General features: G+C 38.6%; 1 protein-coding gene across 4 annotated transcripts in view; it reads right to left on the minus strand.

Annotated features, from left to right (window-relative positions):
* The window catches only part of unm_sa1614 (un-named sa1614), an 85,328-nt gene extending 68,157 nt beyond the window's left edge, over positions 1-17,171 (minus strand). For all 4 annotated transcript variants that reach the window (XM_017692845.2, XM_017692844.2, XM_037532538.1 and 1 more), the window contains exon 1: positions 16,887-17,171. In XM_017692845.2, the coding sequence (XP_017548334.1) occupies positions 16,887-17,012 (126 nt within the window). In that variant the 5' untranslated portion in view covers positions 17,013-17,171. The remainder of the gene's footprint in view (positions 1-16,886) is intronic.
* Between the last annotated feature and the right edge of the window lie 2,495 nt (positions 17,172-19,666).

Genomic DNA, 19,666 nt, shown 5'->3' on the forward strand with positions numbered 1-19,666 from the left:
GATGTTTAATGAAACTTGCAACTAATACGACTGAGCTTCAAGTGAGTTGCAAGATTGTTTATTAACTCAAATGCAATTTGATTTCACAAAGTTTCAAGCAACTAAAGTAGCATGAAAGTTTCATTGTGTAAAGACAGCCTAGGCTAAGTTGTTTGGCTTCACAGTGAACTTGAGTAAAATGTGCACACTTCAACATAAATAATATAAATAAAATATGCAACAAATATACATCAACACGATTTTCTTTTTCAGCTTACATTTTCAGTTTTGCTAATTATTGTATTGATGTACACATTTGAATCATGCAAATTTAGTGCATGATGAATTCAGGACATGCCTGAAATTCAGTTTATGATGAATTATACATTTCTGCCTCTTTTTACAGCTATAAACCTAAGGCCTAAGTTTGCATCCTTTAAAAATACATAAGATGGTCAACCATCAGTTTGATAAGAACTGTATTTTATTAAAAGAAGAGGCAGGTTAATAAACAGTTGAGTGTAGGGTCAGTTTTTTCAGTCTTCACTTTAAGCACCCTTCATGGCCTTTTTCAGTATTGATTGGCACTGACAATGGGAGAAGAAGAGAAAAACCAGCCGTTGGCAATACAAAAGATGAGTAATAAGCTGCAACATCACACCACAAGGTGAAAATGGACTTAGATTGTTTGCTTTGTTCTCTTTTCGGCTGGCTGTCGAAATCAACTTCCTTTAAAAATCCTGGTTTCTATGGAAACGTTGTTTTGAAAGCGGTGGATCTCACTGTCCTTCCGTCTCTTAAAGCACAGATGAGTAAAATGTCAGCATGAATAAATTACCAGCAGTGAATATTTGTCACTGTCAGTCCAAAGACTCCAAAAGCTGATATCATTGTTATTAGTTCAAGTAATGCTGCTGATGTTATGCTGAGTAACTCCAACTGGAAGCTTAAAGGAATTGTTCAGCGAAAAATTTCATTTGTACAAAAATAAGTTGCATAGTAGTCAAGCCAGAATTTGGATAAACTTTGACACATTTCACTAAAATGCATCCCTAGTTTAACTAGATGAGATCCAACTAAACTCTTCTCATGTAGAAAGCACATCAACACATATATTGCTTCTGTTTTACTTTTATTTTTTTTCTCCCATTATGCTGTGTGTCAACAAGGTTGGCTTGGACACGGCCATCAGTCCGTAATACAAGATGTCTTTTGGATTTGGGATAACCGCATAAGTTAATACATATAATGAAAATGCATTTACATTTGCCTTGTAACTTCAGACATCAAATATATCTTAGCTGATTGATTACATTTGATAAAAGCTGATGATTACAAAAGTACTTTTATACTGAAACAAATGTCAGCAGAGAGTGTAGATTCTAAGATAGTGTGTGTCTGTGGAGTGTTCATTCTAATCCTTTGTGGTTTTTCCATGTTGTTGTCTGCTGGACACTGAAATGAATGAAAAAAGCGATACAGAATGTAAATGGAATGTAAATGTTATTCAGTACACAACTCACTTATTTAATTAAGGATAATTAAGTACTTGCATTTAAGCCCTTAAATGGCCAGGGCCTGTCAGTGGCCTAAGAATAGCTCAACCAGTTTGCATCAAAGTCCCTGTAGTTGCTGAATAATACATATAGATGCAGCAATGCCACTTTTTGCCTCCCAATATGATATCAATGTTTGATCATTTAGTATTTTTCAATACTGAGTACTGACATCGATATCAACTTTATCTGACTTAAGTGACCTATAAGTTCAATAAGTACAATTACATTTTTAAAATGTTTTATTTTGGTAAAATCTATGTTCTGGGTGAAAAATAAAACACTTTTAGCTTGTCTAGATGCAAATTACTGGTGGGATTACATTTATTATATGCTTAAAAAAACATATTTTTGTTTAGTTACTGTATATTTTTAGTATTTTCTATTATATTATGAACCATGTTTAACAATTCTAATTAATGTAAAATGTCTTTATTGTACAAAACAGTTAAAAACAGAATGGAACAGTATATAGATAAACCTGTGGTGTTTACACATCAGCACACAGCAGCTTCTCTGTCCGTAAATATTACTGTCATTTATGCTGTCAGTATCAGCGGCTTTTCAATGTTTTTTTCTGGCTTGGTTAAAGCAACAGGCCACAAGACCCCGCTGATTTGCAATACAGCTGACCAGAGGCGCACCACAGGCAGAGCTAGTGGACGCACAGGCCTGTCTAGCGGGCTGCTGTGTTAAAGGCTAAATCAAGACTAAAGGCTATCGCTGGGCTGAGAGTCTGGTGATTCCTTCTCCTTTAAATGAACTCAGACTGTAAGTGACCACACAGCGACAGATGAGGGATTAATGAAAGAAGCACTTCAGCTGTTTAGGTAAGCGGCTCCATTAGTGTGTTCTTAACACCAAGAACCGCTGTTATAGATTCTTTTACTGCAGCTTGTCATCCCACACAGCTGAAGAGTTGTTACGTTCTGTCTACTGGCACGCATACATGCAGCAGAAATTGCATTATGGTGTCAGTCAAAGCTATCGGTAACCTCATCACCGAAACAGATTCTGTGTTAAATGCCAGTATCGGTGTCGATACCACTTTTACTGATATCAATACAACACCAATAATAAGCCTTAGTATGTAGTAAGAGCACACACAAACACATTTTCTAAGCTGCTTATCCTCCTGGGTCACAGGGGGTGATGGAGCCTATCTCAGCACTCAATGGGGGGAGGCAGGAAACTTCCTGTACAGATCTTCAGGCCATCACAGGGCAAACACACAGACATACACATTCACACACTCACACCTAAGGCCAATTTAGCATCTCCAATTTGGACTGTGGGAGGAAACCACAGCACCCTGGAGGAAACTCAAACAGTCATGGGGAGAACATGCAAACTTACACAGAACTGACCATGGTCGTTCAGCTGGGGAATCAATCCCATTCCCTTCTTGTTGTGAGTCGACAGTGCTGCCCACTGCATTAAACAGTACAGTAAAATGAAAGTAAAAACTCTCAACTGCTAAAGTTTAAATTGTTCCTAAAGACAACTCAGTCAGCTCACAGGGCCCCAGTCAAAACCCATTTTACCCACCGTTTTACTGTTTTTTTCTGGCTCAGGTTTTTGCCGGTGGGACTTCATTCCCCTGACAGTGCAGAGTGAAGCAGTAGGAGAGAATTCCACACTCAGCAGAGCTAAACCCACGGAGCTTTTGTTCCTGGAGCCAGCCACTGTGTCTGGCTTTTAGTATGGCTTTTGTATGCATTCAGCGCAGTTACATTCAAATACTTGTGAGACAGCTCACTGTGCCAAACAAATAATATGAAGAGTGAAAGAAAAGCAGCAGTCAAACACAAACATGCTAGCATGCATGCTTCCATCACTTCAGTACAGCACTTTTACACACATGCTGTATTTCCATTCCACAAAATCATTAAGCACAGTCTTTAACAAATTAGGCTTATACTCAGATTATTTTGTTAAAAAACAGTACTACAATGACAAATTCAATTTACAAAACTGCTCTTTTTCAACAAAAGACATAAAGGTTAAAGTGTCATTCTAATCTCACGCCTTCAAGGCACACTCAATGTTTCTCATGCATTTTTATAAAGCGACCTACCGATGAATCTGAAGGCTCATGACGTTTCCTACTACTGTTTAGTTTTCACTGATTAACAACACACTGGACCAGCAACAATGGTCAACATGAATACAAGAGAAAGAGATCACATTAGCAAGTTAGTCACTATCCGTCTGCATGTGTTATCACTAAATACGTACCAAACTGATGAGAACTGAAGGAAAATAATAAGGCAAGTAACCAGCTTTGCAATCATGATGAAAAACAAGAGTGATGTTAATGACTATGTCGCTGATGAAAACAGTTCTGTCCTACCTATAAGCTAAACAGTAAGCAGTGCTAAAAGCAGGCTAACCTACCTATTTTCAATGTGTAGCTGAATTCCATAACTATCAAGTGCAGCCATGTAAAGAATGTGACAGTGCTACACCCAGTAGCAGTGCCATTACTGCTGTTATGGGGGCACAACAAACCTCAGTCTCATGGATAAACCTTCACTGACTTTCAGTATCTGTTGAGCAGATCCACAATCACTTTACCACATTAACATTAATTGCCCCTGGCATTTACTTGCACGCCTTTTGTCATGTTAGGCACTTCAGCATATAACATCATATAACAATACAATAACTAAAACATTTGCTAAATGTTGTTCAAACACTGCAGTAAAAAATACACTGCAATATAAAAAAAAATACAAAGTTATACACATTGCTTCCAAGGAGTATTCAACCCCCTGCAGATTATGCAAATAGCCTTCAAACTTTGAAGAAGAGTAGCATTTATTAACAGATGCCTAAATATTACAAACAAAAAATATAAGTTGCTCAATTACATTATAATACATTTAAAACATTAAAATTAGGATCAATCATTATTCAATCCCTAGGTTTAATATTTTGTGAAATAACCCTTGTTTACAATTACATCTATTAATCATAAGTAATCTTGGCCCACTCCTCCATGCAGATCTTCTCCAAGTTGTCTAGGTTCTTTGTGCATCACTTGTGGACTTTGATCTTGAGCTCCTTCCACAAGTTTTCACTTGGGTTAAGGTCAGGAGACTGACCACAGGCCACTGCAACACCTTGATCTTGTCCCTCTTAACCAGGCCTTGGTTTTCTTGGCCATGTGCTTGGAGTTATTGTTCTGTTGAAAGATGAAATGACAACCCATCTTAAGATCCTTGATGGAGGAGTGGAGGTTTTTGGCCAAAATCTCCAAGTAGGCTGTGCTATCTATCTTCCCGTGGATGCGGACCAGATGGCCAGGCCCCTTGGCTGAGAAGCAGCACCACAGCATGATGCTGCCACCACCATGCTTGACTGTAGGGATGGTATTATTGGGGTCATAGGTAGTGCCATCCTCTCGCCAAACCACCCAGGTGTGGTTGGCACCAAAGACCTCGATCTTGGTCTCATCAGACCAGAGAACCTTGAACCAGTCTGCCTCAGAGTCCTCCAAGTGATCATTAGCAATCTTTAGACTGGTCTTGACATGACGCTTTGAAAGTAAAGGTACCTTATGGGCTCGCCTGGAATGGAGACCATTGAGGTGGAGTATGTCACTTATGGTATTTATTGAAACCAATGTCCCCACTGCCATGAGATCCTCCCAGATCTCCCTCCTTGTTGTCTTTGGGTCAGCCTTGACCGTTTGGACAAGCCTGGCCTCGGCATGGGAGGAAACTTTGAAAGGCTGTCCAGGCCATGAAAGGTTAACAGTAGTTCCATAAGTCTTCCACTTCCGGATGATGCTCCCAATGGTGGAGACAGGTAGGCCCAAGTCCTTGGAAAGGGTTTTGTACCCTTTGCCAGCCTTGTGACCCTCCATGATTTTGTCTCTGATGGCCTTAGAATCCTCCTTAGTCTTTCCCATGTTGATCATGTATGAGTGCTGTTCACTTGATTGGGGAGGGGTTTTTATAGTCAGAAAAGGCAGGAAAAAACAGATCATTAATCCAAGCATGTGAAGCTTATTGTTCTTAATATCTCAATTACTTCTTAATACTTGAGGGAACCAAACAGAAATCTGGTGGTTTGAGGGGTTGGATAGTAATTGACCCTCTGGTAAACTTTGCAAAATGTTTAAAAATGAATAAACGGAGGAATAACATTCTTTTTTGCTGCAGTGCATTTCACATGTCCAGGCCCATCTACTGTCCAAATTTTACAAAGCTAAGTTAACTCCAAATGTGTAAACCTGAAAAATCTGCAGGGGGTTGAATACTACTTTTAGGTACTGTATATTGCTTTGCACACAGAAGCAATTCAACCATCCATCCATCCATTTTCTAAGCCGCTTCTCCGTCAGGGTCGCGTGGGGGGTGCTGGAGCCCATCCCAGCAGTCTTCGGGCGGAAGGCAGAATACATCCTGGACAGGTCGCCAGTCTATCACAGGGCAGACAGACAGACACAGACAGTCACTCACACACTCACACCTAGGGGCAATTTAGCATGTCCAATTGGCCTGACTGCATGTCTTTGGACTGTGGGAGGAAACCGGAGAACCCGGAGGAAACCCATGCACACACGGGGAGAACATGCAAACTCCACACAGAGAGGACCCTGGTCGCCCAGCCGGGGAATCGAACCCAGGCCCTCCTTGCTGTGAGTCGGCAGACAGACCAGAGTCTCCTTACATCCTCCTTAGAGTAGGCTGACCAGGTCATTGGTTCTATGTTAAACATGAAGTGTTGATGTGGAAACAGATCCAAGATACAACTTACAACTTTTTTGTTAGGGTTAGTGTTACTTTAAGAAATGGCTACATCCCTTTTAAACAAAACCCACATGACACCCCCGCACCACCAACCCCCAATACCCGCAGCCTATATTGTGCTTAAGTGATTTTAGATCTGAATCTGTGTCAGCAGTTCTTACAAACCGCTGGTCTCGGCATCAGCTTTTATCTACTACAAAACAAACATAAAAATAAAACCAGGTTGTAATAATCCTGTGTGAACTTCAATGTTGGAAAATATTTCATCATATCACATGGAAAATGCATTTTCAAAGTTTTTCTTAAGAAGCGCTCAAAGAAACTGTATGACTCTGAACATTTAAACACAAGTAAAATGACAGAAAAGGTTTCCTTCTGACTGTAAATTCCAAAAGCAAATGACAATGCTAATAATACATTGCTAATAACACTCCAAACACCAGGCTACATAGTAAGGGTAAACAAAATTATGACAAAATTAAATGTTTGGACACGTCAGCACCTGAAAATATTGCACATTGAGCTATTTTGGTATGATAGCAAAGTATAAATCAAGTACTGATTTCTAATTTATTCTCTTATCCCTTACGAATCAGTCACAAACATTATAGACCAACAGATATTTGCTTATAAAAAAAAAACTTGACATCAAACATGTTCATATTTGACTGATACTTCATACCGATATTTCACGATACATTTATTGTACATGGAAAAAGGAGCACATTTAAGCTACTGTGCTACAATATCTCCATGTAAATAAATAATAAAATTTTCTGTAATACAGAAGGTATTCTCAATTTCTACAGGTAGTCTCAATTTCTACACTTTTATGAATCTTCATGTATCACCATCAGTATCTGCACTAACACATATAGACATAAAAATATTAGATATTGACAATGGCCCACAATTTTCCTATTGATGTCATCTCTAGTTTAGCCTACACGTCCCACTCCCTCCTAATAGCTATCATGTGTTTGTTCTCACAAACTGCAGATGAATAACTCTACTGTGGAACTCTAGGAGAAAAGTGTTCAATTCACCATCTATCTATTAAAGGTTGTGCTCCCTCATGTGATCACATACAGATGCACAAAGCTGAATCAGTCATGCACATGATCCAAATATCACGTTATAATTAGACAGCACTGTCATTATTAGTCAGATGCTGATTTCTACCCTCCTTTGCACAATATTGTTAAAGACTCATCTCACCATCATAGGTGTACTAGTTAAGTGGTGTGAATAGGTAGAAACACAGTATATATTAACTTCTGAGGAAACTGATTCACCATATGCTAATCTAACAACTGCAAGAAATACAACATATTGCCAAAAGTATTCGCTTTTAGACCTTGCTCTGTGCACTGGTGGGCAGTCATGTTGGAACAGGAAGGGTCCGTCCCCAAATTGTTCCCACAAAGTTGGGAGCATGAAATTAATCTGATGGCCACATGAAGTTTGGAGTTTTGTAGCGATTGACTCTGCAGAGAGTCGGTGACCTCTGCACACTATGCACCTCAGCATTCATTGACCCCGCTCTGTCATTTTATGTGGCCTACCACTTTGAGACTGAGTTGCTGTCACTGGCAATCACTTCCACTTTCTTATAATACCACTGACAATTGACTGTGGGACATTTAGAAGCAAGGAAATTTTATGACTGGACTTGACTGCAGAGGTGGCATCCTATCACAGTACCATGCTGGAATTCACTGAGCTCCTGAGAGCGACCCATTCTTTCACAAACGTTTGTAGAAGCAGTCTGCAGGCCTAGGTGCTTGGTTTTATACACCTGTGGCCATGGAAGTGATTGGAACACCTAAATTCAGTGACTTGGATGGGTGAGTGACCACTTAGGCCAATAGAGTGTATCTGTGATTTTGTGCTTGATTTTGATTTGAGCACTAATAGAATCGATACTTGCCTAACTGAGTCATATAACCATATCTCGTTCTTCTTTTCTGCCATTGTGTTACACAACCACTGACAAAATTTGATAACACGCAACAAAGCTAGCCAACCAGTGGACAGAAAATGTTATACATCAAAACTGAATTTATGAAAAAGCATTAAGCTGGGGTCTGATGACAATAACTCCAATAGTCACCTTCCAGCCCAACAAATTTTGAAATCTTTTATCTGTTGACCTTGTCTTATCCTTTATTCTTTTGCCAGATTTTCAACGTTCACATTTGATATGTAAATTAATGTTCATAAAATAATTAATTGTTATTTTCATAGTGTTTTATATATAAATATATAAAACTATATATAATTTTTAACACAGGACTTTTAGAATAGCTTTAGATCCTTTAAAGTATTTTCTGAAGCATCAGTTCTCAATCTGGATGTCAAGGTTAAGGGTGCTGCAGAAAGAGCTGTTGTTCTTCTATTTTGTAAGTTTTAATTTTGTCAGCTTGTGAATCTGCTGTCAATGCAGTACTTGTTTAAAAATTGTAGGTGTGAATAAACACTATTATGTATGTATTAACCAGTGGTGGATGGTGCTTTCAGACACGAGGGAAGCCCAGGCAGCGATAATTTAATGGCAAAAAATAATACTTATAACTTACCATTCAAGAGTTTGTAAACCATATTAAGACAACTTTATTTTCTTTTCAATGACAACCTATAAAATGTAGATTTAAACATTATCAGCTAGACACCAAAAGGTATTAATGTATGTTTTACCCAATGGTTCAAGTATTTTTAGGGAACACTGAGTAACTCTGAAATGATAAACAATTTAGTATAATTATATATTATTTTGTGAAGATTTCTGCCTTAAAATTTGTCCACTGTCTTGTGACAGTCTCAAAGACTCCCAGGGAAGTGACACCCAAAATGCTGCAAAAGCCTGTTGTCCTATATGTGCTGATCTTTGCTCAACTAAAACAGTGTTTATTTGAAACAGCTATTAACTCTCACTGAAGCCCGGGCAGCGATTCCTGCAGACTATATTGCCAATCAGATGCAGCTTGCGTTAAATAAACATCATGATAATTTTCAGTGCTGTTATGATTAAATTTTAGGGGAAGCTCTGCTTCCTGGTCTTAAAGTAGCATCCACTCGTGTCAATCACACCTCTGCATAAGCATATAAATCACTGGCCTCACATCAATTCAATTTTATAACGATTCTTTAGGAAACAATGCATCATGACAATTCATATCTCAAATTTCACCACACTTCAATTTGAATTTACTTTGGTAAAATTTTGAATTATTATTATGAATTATTATTATCATCTATACTGAATGTTTAATGTGACTAGAACAAGTATTTACATAGTAGTGAAATATATACAACCTCATTTCCAAAAAAGGTTGGGATGCTGTGAAAAATGTAAATAAAACAAAATGTAATGATTAAATAATTTAAACCCTATTTCATTTAAAATGCTTCAAAGACAACATGTCAAATGTTGAAACTGAGAAATGTTATTTATTTATTTATTTAAATTATATGTCCATTTTGAATTTGATGCCAGCACCACATTCCAAAAAATTTGGGATGAGACAAGAAAAGGCTGGTAAAGTTGTGTAATGCTTAAAAACATGGTGGTTAATTGGCAACAGGTCAGTAATATGATTGGGTTTAAAAAGAGCATCACTGACAGTCTTTCAGAATTAAAGATGAGGAGGGGTTCACCACTCTGTGAAAGACTGCGCAGGCAAATAGTTCAACAATTCAAGAACAACAATTTTCAATTTAAAATAACAAAGAACCTTTGCTTTTATCATCTATGGTACATAATACCATTAAAAGATGCAGAGAATCTGGAGAAATCTGTGTATGCAAGGGACAAGGCCAAAAAGCACTGCATTTTAAACAGACACAATTCTGTAGAGGAAATAAATGCATGGGAAAGACTTCAGAAAGACTTCTGAAAAACACAGTCTATGAAAAGAATTTGGTGCTGCATCCACAAATGCTAATTAAAACTCTTAAATGCAAAGAAGATCATATATAAACAGGATCCAGGAAGGCTGGGCTTCTCTGAATTTTTGGAAATCATGGAAACTGTGTCCTCCGAGCTGAAGACAACACAGCTTATTGTCAGTGCACAGTTCAAAAGCCAGTATCCATGAAGGTATAGGGATGCATTAGTGCACATGGCATGGCTGACTGGCACATTTGTGAGGGCACTATTAATGCTGAACGAAATATCCATGTTTAGCAACATAAGTTGCCATCCAGACAATGTCTTTTCAGGAAAGGCCATGCATTTTTCAGCAAGACAATGTCAAACCATACTCTGCATCTATTACAACAGAATATTAAAACAGTCCTGCCTGCATTTCAGACCTGTCAACTCTGAAAACATCCAGCACATTATAAAATGAAAAATACAACAAAGGAGACCCTGAACTGTTGAGCAGCTAAAATGCTATGTTTAGCTAAGATGGGAAAATATTTCACTTTAAAAACTACAGCAGTTGGTCTCCTCAGTTCTCAAAGGCTTACATAATGTTGCTAAAAGAAGAGGTGATGAAGCACAATGGTAAACATGCCCCCATTCTGATGTTTTTGGAATGTGTTGTTGGCATCAAATATATTTTTCAAAAAACAACACAATTTCTCAGTTTCAACATTGATGAAACTGATATATTGTCTTTGTACTTTTCCAAAGTAATACAGGGTTCAAATGATTTGCACATCATTAAATTTAGTTTTTATTTACATTTTGCACAGTGTCCCAACTTTTTTGGAAATGGGGTTGTACAATAATAAAACAACACTATGTAACCTTCAGACTGTTGCATTTTTACTCTCACAACCTTCGGTGCAGCCATGATTTTTCTAAGGCTAACTGGGCTGGAGGTTGAGTAGATCAGCTCTAGCTCCAGTTTACTCAGGCGTTCACTTTTATACAGCAGAGAAATCATCTCTTAGCGGAACAAATTTAGAGGCCAGACCATTGCAGCGGAATGAGCGGCTTAAAATGGCCCACCAGCATGGACCAGTTTCTATATAACATAATGGCGAGAGACAATTTATAACTCATATTTCATACTTATATTTCACTAGTTAATAGCTGTCTGTAATACAGTAGCAAAAAATGCTAATTACATCAATTGGAACAATACATGCCTGTGCATTATTCACTTGTATTGTCATTCAAGAATACATCTGTAAACTCAGAGGACTGCTGAAAGGTGAATTATTACAGATGTTTGCATAAAGGCATAAGATGGAAAGTCACTTACACTGGTTTGATGTGAAATGCCCTGTTCCAGAGAACCTTACCTAGTCAGAAGTTACCTGTTCTCAGTAGTGGAACCAGGTGTTTACAGCAATGCCTTGGAAGCTACTTCACAGACAGTTATTAAATGAAATGGTTACATACAGCATTCTTGATAGCTGAGTCATTGATTTACGACAGTTTTGAGATGACGTTTTTGGCCTAAAACATATATTTGTAAACAGACTCATGGCAGAGATGTACAAATAAGGCAAAATCATACTCAAAGAAAACTTATTGTTAAGATTTCCTGCTGTTTTACAATTATCAACACTACATCTAAAAGTTCAGAAGATGTGTAGGTTCACTGGTTGTTTTGGCCAGTGAATAAAATGGCTACATTTGCAATGTAGATTTTACAATATCTAGTTCTTTTTATCAAGATTGCAAGGAATTAATTTGTAAACATATTGTACATTCAATGGTTTCTCTTAATACATGTATATAACTTCTACAGTAAAATCTGTGGCAATTCTGCATGCATTTATCCATGATTCATCTATCCATCCATCTAACTGTCATCTCATATCAAAAGGCCTGTCAAATGAATAATGTTCAACATAGACAGGGTTTCAGTTTTCACAAAACCTAACAAACAGAACAGCAGTTAACTCATTTCACAAAAACGGTTAACAACTTTCTCAATTAACCCAGGTTTATATACTCAGGCTGTGATTAGAAAAAGTAACTAGAGGGGAACAAGTCTATTGCATCCTCTGATTCAGGTGTTCCCAACTCTGATCCTGTAGGACCCCCTGCTCTGCACATTGCAGTGCTTGCCCTGCTCCCAACACACCTGATCCAACTAATCTCCTAATTAACAAGCATGTTTTAGCAGGAAATCACAAACACATGCAGGGCAAGGGGTCCACCAGGACCAGGGTTGGGAACCACTTCTCTGATTGGTAAGAAGCTCAGAACTGGTTACTCCAAGAGCTGTTTATAATCTTCAGGCCTGAAGCAGCATATGTTGTCATTGCAAAGTATCCTAAAAAAAAAAGTGATCCACTGTCATGAGACCACACCAGTTTGCACCAATATGACCTCTTCCCTTCTGACATGGATACCTGATGGCTGAGTATCTATCTATCTATCTATCTATCTATCTGTCTGTCTGTCTGTCTGTCTGTCTGTCTGTCTGCCTGCCTGCCTGTCTGTCTGTCTGTCTGTCTGTCTGCCTGCCTGTCTGTCTGTCTGTGTATGTATACACATGAACCTGACATTTCATCACTTCATTACAAATACCTCCTTGTACCTTAATAAAAGAAACACAAAAGCTTTTATTTTGCCAATTCAGCCTGTAAATTACACAGGATTTAGACAAAATGTGCTGATTCTTCATTGGGTGATTGCAGAGGGCCTGTGTTTGTGCGGAGGTTGCAGTAATGTGCTTTAATATATATGAGCCTTTAAGGATAAGTCAGTTGGTGAAATTGAAGCCAAATTAAACAAGCTTTATGTACACATTCTAATTTCAGTTACAGTAATAACCACTAAAGCAACAGTCTATGGTGTCATTTCTAGAGTCTCTATGGAAACAGTGCTACAGAGAGAGTGGACAAATCAATGAATTCAATAAGCACAATTCAGGGGTAACAGCCTGAGGGGAAATTTACAGTGTCTATTTTTTTTGTGAATGTTAGAGTACCATAACAGAAGCCATGTAAAACCTCTAACATGATGATTTTATTCAATTACAATTCTTAAGGATACAAACTGATACATCATGGAATCCTAAATTATACCATTATTCAATAATAATGGTATAATTCAGTATAATTTACAAATAAATTGAATGCACAAATGTGACTGGAGGAGCTATTTCCACTGTAATATGACATAGAGAATAAAAACAAAGCTTTATGCTAGATTTTTACATTTGAAAATAACCCAACAATTCTTTCTTTTGGCCAAAAATAATCATTACATCATACTGTAATCAGATCTAACACTACAACATCTATGAAGTTGAATCACCACATTCAAATCAATGCATCAATGCATTTTTAAACCCCTGTATAACAGCTATATCAAGTGTCTCCACTGAAGCGAATGAATGGCTGAGTCAGTCCGGTTTCACTGCAAAAACAAGCCATGACAAAACAGTCTTCATTGCACATGCTGGCGTTGTGGATTATCCAAGCACTTCAATTATCCACCCCATTCTTCCACTCCAGTACCTCCACTAATCCCAAATCATCTCAATTTACTTTCTGTACAATAAAAGGACAGCCAGCAATCAAATACACTCACACATGTGACACATTTCAATTTTAAATGAAGTTGCAGAAACCAGCCTTCTGCTCCACATTACAATTCAAAGGCCCTATAAGCAGATCAAATTATACATAATGGGGAAAAACAGGACAATCCTGTGGATTTACATTTGTCACTTCACTAAGTCATGCAGGCCCACACATGGTGTTCTGGGTATATAAGGCCATGGGTCACCACAGATTAATCCACAGACACTGTGTTTTGCCCTATTTGGAAACAGGCTTACTATTTCAGGTGACAGCACCAGTGTTAGCTGGCTAACAAAATTCAGTTGCACAAAAAACTTTAGCAGCTGGTGGAAGAATACATTTAAAATGTGTTTTATTATTAAAAAATAGGTAGGTTTTCATGTAGGATGAGTAACAAAGGTCACCACTTCAGATGAACGAATGAGCTAACAAGGCTACCTGGTACAATGTTGGACGCTGATGAGGACTCATTGTTATGTACATGAGATCTGTGAAAATATTAATTTGTAGCAGAAATACATTTTCACTGTTTCTGTACAAAGCTAACATCAGTTAGAGCAGTGGTGCCCAATCCTTGTCCTGGAGGTCTACCACCTTGCAGACTTTAACTCCAACCCTAATCTAACATACCCAAGTCAGGTGATCAAGGCCTTCAGTGACATCTGACTATGAGCCAGGTGTGTTGGATCAGAACAGTCCAGGGTTGTAGATTAGGACCAGGATTGAGCACCTCTAAACTAGAATAACCTGTTTAGCCTCGTTAGCAAAAAAGCAGCACCATCTTTGCCTTCTCAGTCACGTCCTTAAGAACATGTCCAATATGCTCATATTAGGGCACTTGTGTTTGGCAGTAGCAAAGTATAAACTTATTTACTCACAAATACAAGCAAAAACGACACATTTTTGCATTTCATTTGATTGTTGGCCTGTTGTAATGTAACGCAAATAATGATTTCATTATTCGGATAGTGGCACCTCCAATGGTTAACCCAGTACTTGAGTACCTAATCATACTACCCATAGAAACACTTCTTACTAATGTCATCAGTGTAACAATAAAACACAACTCAAGTGTGAAGCATATATAATATTATTATATTATATATCATGTTCTTTACATATCAACATAAATGCAATAGCATTGCATCACATGATTAAAAAATCACATTATTAAAGAAGAAGAATAGTTTGAAAGGCACAAATAGCCTCTTTTTGGCTGTGCATTAAAGAGTTAAATGCACCCCAAATCCTTTAGAATTTTCCACACGTATCTGCGTGACAGATGATTTAGACTTAAAGCCAAAAACACAAGTGAACTTGCAAAACCAAGTGATAATGAAAAACAACGCTGTACATTGTGAGGTGCCAAACAGATGCACCAGAAAAAAACAGCGTGTCCCGCTATTGAAGTCATACTTCTTGCATTTACCCTGCTTTGCCTTAGAATGAGTGCCACTGTTTCCAAGGCCCATCCAAACAGTGGGATTTTCTTTGGTAGCCTTAAGTCTTTGCTAATCTAATGAGCCACCCTGTGGACGCAGAATGGAGGGGAAAAAGGGTCACTTCCAACCCAGACGTGCTCTATGTACCATTAAAGCCCTCAGGCGGTGGATGCGTTAAGCTCACTGGTCACAAGGGGATCCATCCTGTCAGCAGACGCCCAAACAATCAACCACATAATGTGGTACACCGTTCAATTTGTGACGATTTCGGTGGGCCGGGTCATCACCATGGTTACCCCACACTCTAGAGTGTCTGCCCATATTAGAAGAAGTCACTGTTCCCATTGTTACGGACGTGACCTCTGATGCTTCTTGCAATCTGGCACAAGAATGACACACAAATATATTACCCAATAAGCCTCAGTTAGTGATGGGGGGGCGGGGGGGCAAGCTGCCCAGTTACAAAGTACATACTTGGAGCATTTATCATGGCCACCTTACTTACTAAAGGGTATTATTCCCTCTTTAAAAGAATAATCCAGTATTTTTCAACCTAATCTGTACCTGCTGTTTCTGTAGCATACGATCAGTTACTACAAACAATAATTTCGTCCTTGTTTATTTAGAAAAGAGCACAAAATCTGTTGACTCAAAGTATGTTTATAACAGATGCCAATGGGGAATCTAACTGTGTTTTGTGTATATGTTCTTTCTGTTGTTTTCTATGTATGAAGTGTGTTAAAGTTATTGTCTGTGGTAACTGATGGTATAATACAAAACTGCAGATTAGGCAGAAAAATACCATGGTGTTCCCTTTAGGGACTTTCTACATCAAATGATAAGAAAAGCAAAACCTCCACTAGTGCTCAGTAGTAACCCACACATTATGGCCAATAACAAGAACATGTGTTCCAGCCTAATATGATGAGGCTGCAACAAAAAAGTAAATTAATTTAATATAATATTCAAGATGATGACAAAATGCGAAAAAATGTAAGATGTCCAATTCATATTGTCCAATTTGTAAGGGTGTTATAATAACAGAATAAACCTGCATATCTGAATGCCAGAATCCTCTTGCAGTGGTTTAATTCAGCATCTCTCCATCACTGGTGCCCCAGTCAGTTTCCCCATTATAAACCCCAATGAGCCCACATTCAGAGCTGACAACAAAGGCACTGCATCATTCCACTCGACCTGAACCATCATTCTCCCTCAACCAAATGGATATAAACGTACTTTAAGTCATGCTTTCACATGGAAAACCCTCAGGTCTCCTACAAATCCCGATAATTTCCAATTAGTGTGGCTATATTCATAGCCCAGTTGAGAACAGTCCAGTGGACAAAGAGCTCCAGCCTCAGCGCCGCAACGGCAGTAACAGCAGCAGCAGTGCTGGGTGAAGAAAGATTTGGAAAGCGGGGAGATTTTTGCAAAAAAACAAAAACATAATTCACAAAAACACAAAACAAAGCAGTTGGTAGAGAAGTGAGGAAGATAAAGGGATCGAGGTGAACATAGTAAGAGTACACACCAGCACGCTGAAGCAATGCTAGACCAGAAAAGCCTCCAAATGTAGCGTTAGCGTTTCTGTATTTGTGAGAAGCTATTTTATAAAGCAGAGCTAACAGAAAAAAAGGTGTTTTCCATACCTCCTCGATGTTGTTGACTGTATTCCGACAGCTTGTCATTTTTGTAGTGAAAGATGATGTGGTGGGAGAACTGTAGTCCTCCAGAGTCTCCGCGATAAACTCCTCCACAGATATGAGCTCAGGCATTTTGGCGAACAAAAATAAGCGACTCTGTTAACTTTTAAGAAATATTTTACAGCGAATCCATACAAACGAAGGTTTCTGACAGGAGCAGGGATGTGTTTTTAGGCTACTATTTAAACGCAACAACAGAGAGAGAACTGTAAAGTACCCAAGTGTTACGACCCCATGGTCACAGCAGAAAGAGGAAACTGATGCTGCTTCATGAGTGCTAGTTTTTTTCCCACCCGTATTCAGACGAATCACGCCCATCTACGCTATGATTGGCAATAGGTTTCCGGCCTCATTTACTGGGATTGGCTAAAAGTTTCCCGCCCTCCTATGTTGGGATTCGCCAGTAGTATTTTAGCCCTGTATTTCGATTGGCTAGAAGTATCCCAGTGCTGCCTAATAATTGGCTATTATAATCACAGTCCTATATTTTGATTGGCTAATTTTGATTGGCCTTATTTGATACAAGGCAAATTACAAGGATTTTTGCTACCGTTATGTATGCTAGACTGCATATAAATTGATCTACTGCACAGTGAATGCAAACTTCAATTCCAAGAAAGTTGGCATATAATGTAAAACACAAATAAAAATAGAAAGCATCTTATCAACTACACTGTTTTTGGAAATATACGCTCATTCTGAAATATACACTCATTATTAATGTCTAAAGCACATTTTTAAAAAAGTTGGGATGGGGCAGTTTAAGAATAGGAACACTTTAAAGGTTTTTAAAAATCTTAAACAGGTGATGTATTACATAAAATATGCACCCATTAAAGGCAGGGCATGCTGAGGCTCACCAAATTACCTAAAAATGTTTCAGCAAATAATCCAACAGTTTAAAAACAATGTTACTCAAAATATAATTGAAAGGATTTAAGATATTTCATCATCTATTGTAATATAAGAATCTTGAGTGACATCCCATTCTTAATCCATTAGGTTTTTTATATTGTGGGCCCACCCTTTTCAGCTAAAACAGCTTCAAGGGTTAGGAGTGTGTTTATGGGAATTTTTGACCATTTTTCCAGAAGCACATTTGTGAGGTCAGACACGGGTGTTGGATGGGAAGGCCTGGCTTGCAGTCTGTGCTCTAATTCGTCCCAAAGGTGTTCTATTGGGCTGAGGACAGGACTCTGTGTGGGCCACTCAAGTTCTTCCTCTTCAAACTCAATCATCCATGTCTTTATGGACCTTGCTTTGTGCACTGGCGCACAGTCATGTTGGAACAGGAAGGGGCCATCCCCACAAAGTTGGGAGCATGAAATTGTCCAAAATCCCTTGGTCTGCTGAAGCATTCAGAGTTCCTTTCACTGGAACTAAGCGGCTGAGCCCAATTCCTGAAAAACAACCCCACACCATAATCCCCCCTCCACCAAACTTGGCACAATGCAGTCAGACAAGTACCGTTCTCCTCGCAACCGCCAAAGCCAAACTTGTCCATCAGATTGCCAGATAGAGAAGTGTGATTCTTCACTCCCGAGAACACGTCTCCACTGCTCTAGAACGCAGTGGAGGCGCTTTACACCACTGCATTCAATGCTTTGCATTGTGCTTTGTGACGTACGCCTTGGATGCAGCTGCTCGGCCATGGAAACCCATTCCATGCAGCTCTCTATGCTGTTCTTGAGCTAATCTGAAGGCCACATGAAGTTTGGAGGTCTGTAGCGATTGACACTGAAGAAAGTTGGCGACCTCTGCGCACTATGCACCTCAGCATCCGCTGACCCTGCTCTGTCATTTTATGTGGCCTACCACTTCATGGCTGAGTTGCTGTTGTTCACAATCACGTCCACTTTTTATAATCCCACTAACAGTTGACTGTGGAATATTTAGTAGTGAGGAAATTTCACGCCTGGACTTGTTGCATACATGGCATCCTATCATGGTACTGCACTGGAATTCACTGAGCTCCTGAGAGTGACCCATTATTTCACAAATGTTTGTAGAAGCAGTCTGCATGCTAGGTGCTTGGTTTTATACACCCGTGGCCATGGAAGTGACTGGATCACCTGAATTCAATGATTTGGATCAGTGAATGAATACATTTGGAAATATAGTGTATTTTGAAATGGACTGATGCACAATGAAAATGTGCACTGTGGTCTGAAGAGTAAATAGAGACCATCCAGATTGTTATAAGCATAAAGTTCAGAGGTCAGGGTACATCATGGCATCTGATTGTATTAGTGCATACACAAAGGGAGAATTACACTGAAAGACATAAGAACAACTTGCACTGCCTTCTAGATGATGTCTTTTTCAGCAAAGTCAAGGCTTATTTTAACATAACTGCATTCTGCATATGCTAAAACAGCACGGCTGCCTGCAGTCCTGACTTTTCTTCCATTAAAAACATGTGGCACATTCTGAAGTGCAAAGTATGACAAGGAAGGCCCTGTATGGTTGCACAACTGAACACTTATATAACGAAAGAAGAGCAAAATAATTCTGCTTTGTACTCTGGATCAGTTGGTGTCTTCAAATTATTAGTAAGTGTTGTTGAATGGAAAGGTGATGTAACACAGTGGTAAACAAGCTCTTGTGTTGTGTTTTTAAACGTAATACAGGTCAAACAGAATGTAAGAATCACTGATTTCTGTTTTTATTAGCATGTCATATACTATGCCAGCTTGAGTTTGGAATTGAGGTTAGTAAAATCTATA

This window comes from Pygocentrus nattereri, chromosome 21 (genome assembly GCF_015220715.1).
Source record: "Pygocentrus nattereri isolate fPygNat1 chromosome 21, fPygNat1.pri, whole genome shotgun sequence".
NCBI lineage: Eukaryota > Metazoa > Chordata > Actinopteri > Characiformes > Serrasalmidae > Pygocentrus > Pygocentrus nattereri.